The following is a 12,308-nucleotide window of genomic DNA, read 5'->3' as shown; positions in this document are numbered from 1 at the left end:
AGTATCAGGCCTGCATTTTTTTTTTTTTTCAGTGCTTTAACGAAGTTGTTTTATCCAGTCACCAATCCTATGAGAAAGCTATTCTTATTTTACGTATAGGTAAAGTCAAGCTTTGAGACACTAAGGAGCATTTAGAAGTGGGATCTGAACCTAAGTCCATACCAGTGCTTCACCAGCCCTAACCACCCTTCCTAGTATGCTGACTATAGAGTCACATTGCCATATTGCAGATCAGTATTTGAATCCACAGAACAGAATCTGGCAGTCATGCATTTGGCTACCTAGTAGTTTTCTAACTAAGCTCGTTAATCAGCACCCAAACCAACATGTACTACTCAAGCACAAAGATCCCTTTGTAATCAAATATTTTATGAGTGCTCAGAAAGGTGGGCTTTGGAATCTCCCACCCTATGAACATACAATCTCCCTCAACTGGTAGATCGTTCAGGGAAACAACAGGCCCCCAGGATCATTTTATTTCTCTCTTAGTTGTTTATTTGTCCATCTGTTGGTGCAGATGCTGGAGAGGTAAATGTTGATAATTGGATATGGTCACTGTACAACTATCACCATGACCTGTGCTGATGCTAGAACAAGCTGGTAAATACAGCCTATAGGATCAGGAGTGGTTAACGCACAGATTCCATAGTGAGCTCCTGTGACCATCTCCCCAGAAGAATCCAGCCAATAATGTGAACTGCAAGCTCAGAAGAAGACTCAGTCTACTCTAGATTGACAAACCTTGGGACGGAGGAATGAACAAGTTTCCCTGTTGTGTAGTGTGCGTAACAACCGAGCGATGTAAGTAATCCCAATAGTTCTCTGAGAAGAGTGACCCTACTGTTGGGAGTAACTGGCTGATGCCCTTCTTTGGGGAAGGGTAGGGGACAGGAAGCTCATGGACAGCATCTCTGGGCTGAGCTGGTTACTAAGGCACGATGCCCCATGCCTGCTGCCCACACCTAATGCTGAGGGGATATGAGCAAAGACTATATCCAGTGGAGTCCAAATTACACAAGGCAAAATACAAAGACAGTGCCAAGATGGGTAGAAAAGTTTGCATATAGGTTAGGATGGAAGATGTGACCTGTGAGATTCAATGTTGGCAGAGAAAGCATCTGTGTCAAATTCCACAAACCAGAATTCACAAAGTTGCTGAGCCCACACATGTAGGATGAAAGAGAGTAATGAAAACTAATGACAGGAAACCAGCACCCTGACAAACAGAGTGGACCCCTGTGAATTCCTTTTGTAGCAGACTCCATTGGGTAACAACATTGGAGTGCATTTTCTGCTTCCACCAGTTTAAGTAAATCCTACTTTTGTGCAGGTGACAATGTGCCTGATGCTGCAAATGAATCATAACTGCTGTAGCCAATCGCTGAGATTCCAGTTCACCTTGCCAGTGATTGATGTAGAGATTGGCCAATGCGATCTAAGAAAACGGCTGCAGCGACAAATTCTGGGAATTATTTTCCTGCAGTAAAATGCAAGAGCTGTGAAGGAGAAACTCCTCTTCTCCTTCCTTCTGATGAGAGTGCTGCCCTGTGACAACGTGATATGGGGTAGATGGCAGACATCTTGGAAGAAGGAAAGAAAGGCCAACGGAAGCACAGGGATTGCAAACCACTGCCCTGATACCAAAAAGCCTCTGAATCAACCCTGGAACTGGGAGGTGGAGAGTTATTTATTTTTGTAAATAACTCTTAGCTTTTCCATAACTCTTAAGCTTTTCTATAACTCACAGATAATAGCATCTTAACTGATAATCCTGATATGATTTCAAGAGTATGTTCTACAAACAAAAATGTTTCGTAGTCAGCTGAGTTAGAAAAAAGTTGTATATTATATCCAACTCTTTGTATTCCATCTTTGCAAATTAAAGGCTATGAGAAGTTCTGCAGTTAAAAAATAAAAACCGTTTAGCTTTTTTTAACATGGTATTTCCTAAAATTAATCATATGATCATTTTAAAGACTCCTTAATATCTTTAAGATATTAAGCACTTCACAGTGTCTGTTTTGGAAAAATTAATTTAGGCTTCGTGAGAAAAAGAAAGGAGATCCTAACACCAAGTATTGGATACGCCAATTCCTAAACAGCCTCGATGGGGCACAAAACAGAAAGCGCAGCTTTATCTTTCTAAATCATCTGCTATTTCCAGGAGGCCAAGGAAAAGGAATAAATTTTACAACTATCCACTTATATCCCTGAATTCTGACAAGAGAATGCACTAATGAAGGACCCTCGACATGATAACACGGCCACAGTCCAGTCATCCTGGATAGCAAATCTGGAAATGCATTTTGATTGCTGCACTTAGGACGCATTTTAATTGTGGCTTGCAGACAGCTACCCTTCAACGATGTGGTAACTAAATAGATTTCTATTTTTCTTCCACTCTCTTTCTAAGAAAGCAAAATGAGATTAAAGAAAATGCATTTCATTGAGATGGACAGCTATTTACCTTCCAGTTCTAAATTCCTTTCAGAAACCCTTAAAAAATGCCCCCCCACCCAGGTTTGGCGCAGTGGCTCACACCTGTAATCCCATCGCTTTGGGGGGCCGAGGCTGGTGGATCACGAGATCAAGAGATCGAGACCATCCTGGCCAACATAGTGAAACCCCATCTCTGCTAAAAGTACAAAAAAAATTAGCTGGGCGTGGTGGCGCGTGCCTGTAATCCCAGCTACTCTGGAGGCTGAGGCACGAGAATTGCTTAAACCAGGGAGTCAGAGGTTGCGGTGAACTGAGATTGCGCCACTGCACTCCAGCATGATGAAAGAAAGAGACTCTGTCTAAAAAAAAAAAAAAAAAAAAGCTCCCCCCCCCACCCGAAAAAAAACTCACCTTAATAAGGGAAGTTTTCTTTTGAGGTGGTGGAAGGGCTCTTACAGACACAGGTGTGAAAGGAAAAGAGGGAGGGAGGAAAGGAAGAAGAAAGAGATGGAAAGACAGAGAACAAAAATGAAGAGGGCAGAAGAAAATATCTACAGATGAGATAGCTACCAGTACTTAATCACACTAGGGGTCTCCCAGAGGGAACTAGACGCCTAAGTCACGTGGGAAGGGAAAACTCCATTGCACTCTCTTTGGTACTATTTAAATTTTGAACCCTATATATGTGTGCTCTATCCAATCAAATGTCCCATCTATCAATTCAAAACATAAATTCACTTAAAAAGCAAAAACAGTGACCATAAAAGTAACAACAAACAAAGCACTGGTTCGTGATGTTAAAGATGGGGCTATTGGAGCCATACTCGGGACTAAACTAAATGAACCATTATGTTAATATCAAGCCACTCCCTACATTTATGTAACAGAGAGGGGAAGACTCCATTCTTGAACCTAAACCACGCTCCTGTCGACAATGGACTCATCAATGGGAAATAATCCCTCAAAATGCAAACAAGGCCTTCATTACCTACTGCGTCCTTAACTTGCCAAGCAAGTGTCATTTGCAATAGAGATTTCAAGATTATCTTAATTCTCAGGAATTTATCAGGGACTCCTGGAGACAAAGGCACATATTTCTCTTTATCTAGCTCTGACCTAGTTCTGACCATCGTCCCCATCCAAACAGCAAGAGAAATCTAAAGTTGTAATACATTATTTAACAGGATGAACCAGTAATTCAGACTACAGGAAAAAAGCACTAAGACAGTTCAGAAAAGCTTAAAAATCTTGAAGTCTGTTCCATCAAGGAAAGGGTCACAACGAATGTCGGCAAAGGTACTCGGAGGAAAGTGGGTACAGAGGGCCATACTGAGATAGTGCATAAAACAAATATGCATAAAAGTAACAGAAAACCTTGTCTCACTTTCTCGGTTTCATGCACCTGGATTCTGTTGTTTATTTTACCCAAGTACTTCACAAACCTGATGCCAACAGCAACTGTGAAATGGAAGCAACTCTACAAATTATTGCCATCATGAGACTATCATTAGGTAAATGCTCTGAAAAGTTACAGGGCAGTGTATGAAGGCATCAGGCCTGTTAAATACATTATGCTTATTTATTAGACACCTTTGGGCACAGCGGTTTCCTAACGCCAAATCCCACTGTTGTGGTTTTAAAAGCAGCATATTTCTCTGATTTTTATAACAATTTGAAAACATGGCTATAAGGCACATTGTCCAGTAAAAACTGCCAACTTCCATTAGTGACATGAAAAATACACCAGTCATAATCTAAATCTCATCCACTGAAAACATGAATTCATTTAAAAGAAAACAAAGAGGGAGAAATCCCAAAGTTTCTTAAAATGCCATCCCCATACCAAGAAGAATGTCCACTCAGACACAATGAAAGCAGAACAATGTCACCAAGCTCCATTTATAACCAAACACTCCCTCCACATCTAGGGAATACTTCTTACACCGATATGCCTGAGCACCAAGACAGTTTCATTTTTAAGTGGGGAAACAGAATATGAGGTTTAAAATTTTGTCTCCCTCTCCCATATACACAAATGTCACTAAAACCAAGAGGTCTATAGATAACACAAATTCTCCCAGAAAATGCCCTTGACATATTCCTTGCTCACCCACCCCAGTCAACAGCCAAAGAGCATTTTAGCCACTCAGCAAACAGCCTGGTATTCATATTAAGAAGGCAGCAAGCCATCCTTTTGACCTTTGTTATTACTTAGACCTCGTGTTGTACATAAAAAGAGTACAATGATGTCAAACAAATTCCAGAAGAGAAGTATTTATTGCTGAATCTAAATCAAAACATCCATATCTACTATAACGGCACTTCAAAAGAAGATATACTGTATTTAACAGCTCAATCAATACTAAATAAGCTGGGATAAATATTTTCAACTCTACCAGTCTTAAGATGAAGCCTGTAATTTAGAACCCGTGTCTTGGGAGAGACAAGGAAATTTTTGCTTATCACACAAAAATGGGAATCAGGAAGCATTTTACAAGCAGGTGCACCTACCCTTAGCTGCTCTCTTTCACAATTCATCTGTTGTCTTGAAACCTAGAAAGAAAAGAAAACGAAGGGGAAAAGTCAGAAGGCTCCGGATCAGAAAAACATGAAAGAAAACAGAAAGTTACTTTTAATTACGCAGCTCAAAGAAAACCCATAATTAATTAATTATGTATTTAATTTTTCTTTAGGTCTACATAGCTCAAGCTTCACTTGCAGTTCAATTGTGTGATTCAGAAGCACAGCTAGGATAAGTCAGAGACTGGAAAGGGGAAGAGGAGAGACGTGCAGGAGAATGTGTGGGAGGCAGCATCTGCCTGGGATGAGGGCACCTCCCCTCTTGTCATGAAACTCCCCACCCTTTTCCCTGAAAACCCCAGCTTGCCCTATATCACAGGTGCAAGAATTCCTCCATAAAGGCCCACTCCAGATGGTCATGATAAGTCAGTGGAAAACACACAAAGTCTTCTCCAATGTTTAGGGCCAGTAGTGTCAGTTGTCATGCCTTGCCAACTGGGTTACATTTTATGGTCCAGTTCTAATCAGATGGTAGTAAGTCCCCATAGGATTGTGCTGGGGAGAATTCTGAAGCCAATCTTTCAATCACAGAAAGAGACTCTGATAGGTTTCTGGTATCAGCCATCAGATAGGAAAGTGGGTATTAGCAATATATATGCCATGCATTAATTATCTTTGCCCTACTGACATGTTTTACTTTATGTCCAAGGACGCTTCTTTGGAGTGGCCATATAATTTATTATCCAAACAAGAAAACAGAGGTGGGTTAAGAGGGATGGGTGGAGTGGTATTACATGATTATGCTAAGGACACAAATAAAAAGGAACACATAGAAGGAATTTGAGATATATTGTCATTCTGTCACCAGGAGCTGGTAGACTCCACTGTCAACTAAAATAGTTAAGCTGAAATAAAATTTAGGTCTTCATTCACCTTTATTCTATATCTTTCCAGTATTTTTTTTTAACCAGTGAAACAACTCCCGACTTCCAGGACCAGACAATATACTGTAAGTTTTTGAAACTTTTACTAAGGGATATGAAGGTTTAGGAACCAACTTTTGATGTATATTTTACGCATTTTGTATACAAAGTTTGTTTTGACTTTCTCTAAAAACAAAAAAGGAAGAATCTTTACTTAAGGATGCACCAGAGCCCCAAATCTATAAATCAGTGCTTTTCTATGCCCTTTTACCCAGAAATATTACCACTAAGATTAGCTCTTGAAAATATGCAGAGGCACACAAATGTTTATTTCCATGTCAATTAACAACAACATTATGTATGAAAAAAGAAATTATAAACATTATGTGTGATAATGGAAAAATTTAAAAATATAGTATACTGATAGTATGGCATAACATGTACCATTTAGAAACATAGTATTAAATATAGAGATATGAAAAATGTTCAAAAGACACCATTTAGTTGTTAAGAAAAGAAACCACAGAAATATACAATATTATGGTTCCTATCTTGGGTTAAAAATACAGTGAAACAGATCATTAAAGAAAATGAAGGAAGGCCAGGCACGGTTGCTCATGCCTATAATCCCAGCACTTTGGGAGGCCAAGGCGGGTGGATCATGTGAGGTCAGGAATTCGAGACAAACCTGGCCAATATGGTGAAACCTCTTCTCTACTAAAAATACAAAAATTAGCTGGGCATGGTGGTGGGCGTCTGTAATCCCAGCTACTCAGTTGGCTGAAGCAGGAGAATCACTTGAACCTGGGAGGCAGAGGTTGCAGTGAGCTGAGATCCCACCATTATACTCCATCCTGGGCAACAAGAGCGAAACTCCATCTCAAAAGAAAAAAAAAAAAAAAGATAAAAATAAAGGAAAAAAAAAGAAGCTAAAGAGGAAAAGACTGGGAGAAATATTTCAAAAAATTAAAAAAGAAACTGGTACAATTCTATAAATATCCAAAAAAAAAAGCCCACATTGAATTATACACCTGAAATAGGTGACTTTATATTATGTAAATTATGTCTCCATAAACTGTTAAAAGATGAAGTAGGGAAAATTCATTGAGACAGAGAACAAATTAAATGTTGCCAGAGGACTGGGTTAATGGAAAAGGAGGAGTGACTGCTTAATGGGTATGAGGTTTCTATTTGGGGTGATTAAAATGTTCTCAAACTGGATATTTGCACAATATTGTGAATTTACTTAAATGTCAGTAAAATGTATACTTTAAAATGGTAAAAAAGGTAAATTTTATTTTATGTGTATTTTAACACAAAATAAATGAAGTGGGTGGTGAGGTTTCGGTTCTTGACAAGATGGAGCGAAAACACTTCATCCTGTTTCCCCCACTGAATGCAGCAAGGAAATCTGTATAGAATGCATGGGGGAGCTGTTTGAGATCTCTGAAAATTAAAAAGCAGCAAGTGGAGGGGGGAACAAAACCACCAAAACTTAAAGTACCACCACATAAGTGGTGAATTACCACCTCCCACCACCAATACCCCTTAGTGTGGGTGCAAGGTAGCCAAGAGCTGAAAATCAGACACCCAGCCAGATAAAGATTCAGGAGAAGCACTCTGGTTTTGTCTTGAAAAACAAGACAGAGGAGTCTTAATGCTAAGAGAATAGGGAAAATTCCCATTGTTCTTTTTTTTTATTACTGTTCTTTCTTTTAAAAAGTTTGTCTGTCTTCTTATGCTGCAGTCTCCAGGCAATCTCAGGGTAGTGTTCATGTATAAACAACAGTGGCAACAGGGGCAGCTGCAGACACTTAACATCTAGGACTGTGGTCTCAAGAGGTTGGGCAAACAACTCCCACCTCCCATTGCTTTTTTTTATTTCCTCTCTTCTCTTGACACTTTGCCCTAAATGCAGACTCAGATGAGAAGCAGGTGAACAGAAAAATTAAAAACAAACAAAAAACCACCAGCTTTCTGGGTGGAGGACAACAAACAGGGAACCCTAGAAAACAAATATTACTTTGAGGATCCCGGAGAGAAAATAATTTGGGAAAATCACCCCCAAACAGTATTTTTATAAACTCCTGCACTGACCTCTGTGCTCATGTCTGTATCTGACCCTAAAATGTTTCCATAAGCTTTGAGAATTGAACTAAGGAATAGACTACTGCCCATGTCCCAGACTTGATATATATATGGGAGACACCCAACAGAACTGATATTGGAAACAAATCCACAGAAGAAAAGCAAGAGCTTTCAGCCTGAATGCAACAAGATTGATTGCTTACTAAAACAAAAATATCAACAACTTCCACGGGATTTTAAACAAGACCTAGAGTCTCCTAACACAATATTCAATATACCCAGAATACAAACCAAAATGACTTAGCATACAAGGAACCAAGAAAATCTAAATTTGCATGGGAAAAGACATTCACAGACACCAACATCAACATAGCAAAGATGTTGGAATTATCAAATAAAAACTTTAAAGCAGCTGTTATAAAACTACTCCAAACAGTAAGAAAAAACACACTGAAAATAAATGAAAAAAAAATTGACAGCATTAGCAAAGAAACAAAAGATAATAACCAAAAGGAGCTGGGCGCGGTGGCTCACGCCTGTAATCCCAGCACTTTGGAAGGCTGAGGTGGGTGGATCATGAGGTCAGGAGATCGAGACCATCCTGGCTAATACGATGAAACCCTGTCTGTACTAAAAATAGAAAAAATTAGCTGGGTGTGGCGACACGCGACTGTAGTCCCAGCTACTAGGGAGGCTGAGGCAGGAAAATTGCTTGAACCTGGGAGGCAGAGGTTGCAGTGAGCCAAGATTGTGCCACTGCACTCTAGCCTGGGAGACAGAGCAAGACTCCATCGAAAACAAACAAACAAACAAAACAAAACAAAAAAAAAAACAAAAAAACCAAAAGGAAATTTTACAACCATAAAAATAACTAAATTTTTTTTAAAAAATAAAAATAAAATATTGGGCCGGGCATGGTGGCTCACACCTGTAATCCCAGAATTTTGGGAAGCCAAGCGGGTTGGATCACCTGAGGTCAGGAATTTGAGACCAGCCTGGCCAACATGGTGAAACCCCTTCTCTACTAAAAATACAAAAATTAGCCAGGCGTTGTGGCGGGCAAGTTTATTCCCAGCTACTCAGACGGCTGAGACAGGAGAATCGCTTGAACCCGGCAGGCGGAGGTTGCAGTGAGTAAAGACTGCACCACTGCACTCCAGCCTGGGTGACAAGAGTGAGACGTCTCAAAAAAAATAATTAATTAAAACAGAATAAAATAAAATCTCACAGAAGGTGTCCAAACACAGAATGAAGACAACAGAAGAAAAAGAAGTAAACTTGAGTACATAAAAAGTATCCATTCTAAACAACATACGGGAAAAAAAATTGAAGACAAAAAACAAAAAAACAAAAACAAAAAAAAACGCAGGACCTGTGGAACAAATATCAAAACGTACAATATTTCATGTTACTGAAATTCTAGAATATAAGGATAAAGAGTTCACTGCAGAAAAAAAAAATTTAAGAAATAATGGCTGAAAACTTCCTACATTTGACAAAAGATATAAACAATTTCAAGGAACTAAAAGAGTTAAAATCAACGAAATCCACAACCACATATATCATAGTCATATTGGTAAAGCCTAAAATTAAAACACTGAAAACAACCAGAGACAAACAATGCAATACTTGTAAGGGCCCAACAATTCAAAGAACTATGGATTTAAAACAAAAACCAAAGTAAACAAACAAAAATCCAGAGAGGTCAGCAGAAAATAACACACAGTTATTGAAATACTGAAAAAATAATTGTCAACTGAGAATACTACATCCAATGAAAATATCCTTTAGAAATGAAGGTGAAATATGAAAGTAACTAAGAAAATTCACTGCAGAGAGACCTGCCCTAAAACAATCGCTATAGGAAGTTTTCCAGATAAAGGAAATAGGATACCTGAAGGAAACTTCAAACAACAACAAAGGAAGAGCTGGAAATGGAAATGGTAAACATATGAGTAAATGTTAATAGGTGACTGTACTCTTGAGTTCATTAAAATATGTTTAATGGCTTAAAGCAAAAAAAAAAAAAAAAGGAAATTGCATGAAGAGCTTTCTATACTCTTGAGTTCATTAAAATATGTTTAATGGCTTAAAGCAAAAAACTAGGGGGGAGGGAAGTGCATGAAGAGCTTTTTAATTTATGGATATACAATACAGAAGTTAAACAAAATATAGGCCAGGCGCAGGGGCTCACGCCTGTAATCCCAGCACTTTGAAAGACCGAGGTGCGCAGATCACCTGAGGTGAGGAGTTCAAGACCAGCCTGGTCAACACAGCAAAACCCCTTCTGTATTAAAAATACAAAAATTAGCTGGGCATGATGGCGCGTGCTTGTAATCCCAGCTACTTGGGAGGCTGAGGCAGAAGAATTGTTTGAACCCAGGAGACGGAGGATGCAGTGAGCCGAGATCATGCCATTGTACACAGAGTAAGACTCTGTACTCCCCAACTCCAAAAAAAAAAAAAAAAAAGATAAAACACAAAGACTAAAGAAACAAAGAGGCATACGTGGTGATAAACTTTCTTTATTATCTCCCATCTTTATTGAAGCACAATTAAAAAATAAAAATTTCATATATTTAAGGTATTGAACTTGATATTTTAATGTATGTATAAATTGTAAAAACAATCACCCCAGTCAAGCTAATTAACATCGGTGATAAGGTTTCTGTGTTCCAACTAAAGATGCAAAATACTGAGTCTTATAGACTGAGAGAAAGATGTGTGTGATAATCCGTATAATACCACCTTTAAGAAAACCAAAAAAAGTGAAATATCCAGAACAAATAATGTTAGAGTAACTGGATATGTACACACACACACACACACACACACCCCTTTACCTAAACCTCACACTTTATACAAAAATTAACACAAAATGGAATACCTATCTGCATGTAAAATATAAACTAAATGGCTGATGCAATTAAAGACTGAGGGCAATGCTTCCTTCTTAATGCTTTTCTGTAGTTTTCAAATTATCCTTTGTGACATACAGGGCATTTATAATCAGCAAGTATTTTAATATCAGTACCTTGCAGAAATACAAGTGTTTTAAAAAATGTATAGTAATAGTGATAGCATTGATTTTCCTTAATTAATAAAAAGTTTATCTTGGCCGGGCATGGTGGCTCACACCTGTAATTCCAGCACTTTGGGAGGCTGAGGTGGGCAGATCACCTGAGGGCAGGAGTTCCAGAAGAACCTGGCCAACATGGTAAAACTCCGTCTCTACTAAAAATACAAAAAAATTAGCCAGACGTGGTGGAACGCGCCTGTAGTCCCAGCTACTCAGGAGGCTGAGGCAAGAGAATCGCTTGAACCTGGGTGGCAGAGGTAGGCAGTGAACCAAGATCGCGCCACTGCACTCCAGCCTGGGCAACAAAGCGAAACACTGTCTCGCTCTATTAAAAAAAAAAAAAAAAGTATATAACAAGATTAATATTTTTAACATCTGCCTTCAAATATCACAAGGATTTGCCAGACTCACAGAAGCACAATCATGACACTGAAGGAACCAGGTGGCCTACTGACCTCTGACTTGTGCCATGTCAAGTGACACCACATTATCATATTCCTATTGCAGACAATGCAAAATACAACAGTAGCCAAGGAAATAGCCATGCTGTCCTTCAAATGAAGCCGAATAAGGAAAACGAGATTTGGGACTAAGAAAAAGGATATTTCAAGTAATCTCTATAGTAGACATGCTTGTTTTTGTTGTGTTTATTTTTCCCTGCACAGCATCCCATATTGTTTTGCTTATATTCTAGTGACAATATCCTGCTTCTTTTTTTGGGTCATGCACCTGTTCCATTTCATAAATTATTAGTAAACTGGTTGCCACCACCACCACCATACTCCACCTACTGCCAACCCCTTTGTTTGGAAGTGGGAGTCCCTGGCCAATTTGAGTCAATCCAGTGACATACACATCTCATGAGTAAGGTGGCCAGTGACCTCCCCTCCTTTAAGTAGGGATCATCGAATGCAGATCCATGCTTTCCTCACATCTTCCCTGAAGAAAGAGCTGTCCATTGCACAAAATGGCAGAATCCCATCTTGAGTTGTGTGTTTCGGCTGCAACCTTGCTCATCAAACAGCACCCCAAACAGGGTGTAATGATTCTCGGAAGACTCAGTAAGTTATTGCTGCAACTAATGAGGCTCTTAAAAAATTTTCTCCATAACCATTATGGGAGAGGCTCCGGTTGGGGAGAGGGGAGGTGGAAAAAAAGGCACCTGTAACTCCCTACAGTCTGTGATGAAGAAAGACCCTGCCTGTGCATTCTTTAAAAGCCAGCCTTGAAAAATATCTTAAATGTACACTTTATCAAAT

General features: G+C 39.1%; 1 protein-coding gene across 23 annotated transcripts in view; it reads right to left on the bottom strand.

Moving 5' to 3' along the window:
* RBFOX1 (RNA binding fox-1 homolog 1) overlaps nt 1-12,308 on the bottom strand; it is a 2,477,231-nt gene that overhangs the window by 658,179 nt on the left and 1,806,744 nt on the right. For all 23 annotated transcript variants that reach the window (XM_054668820.1, XM_054668821.1, XM_054668819.2 and 20 more), the window contains one exon: nt 4,951-4,992. In XM_054668820.1, coding sequence (XP_054524795.1) covers nt 4,951-4,992 — 42 coding nt within the window. The remainder of the gene's footprint in view (nt 1-4,950; nt 4,993-12,308) is intronic.

The sequence above is a fragment of the Pan troglodytes genome, chromosome 18 (assembly GCF_028858775.2).
Source record: "Pan troglodytes isolate AG18354 chromosome 18, NHGRI_mPanTro3-v2.0_pri, whole genome shotgun sequence".
Taxonomy (NCBI): Eukaryota; Metazoa; Chordata; class Mammalia; order Primates; family Hominidae; genus Pan; species Pan troglodytes.
Note: the sequence above shows the minus strand (reverse complement) of the source record. Positions and strands in the feature narration are given on the sequence as shown.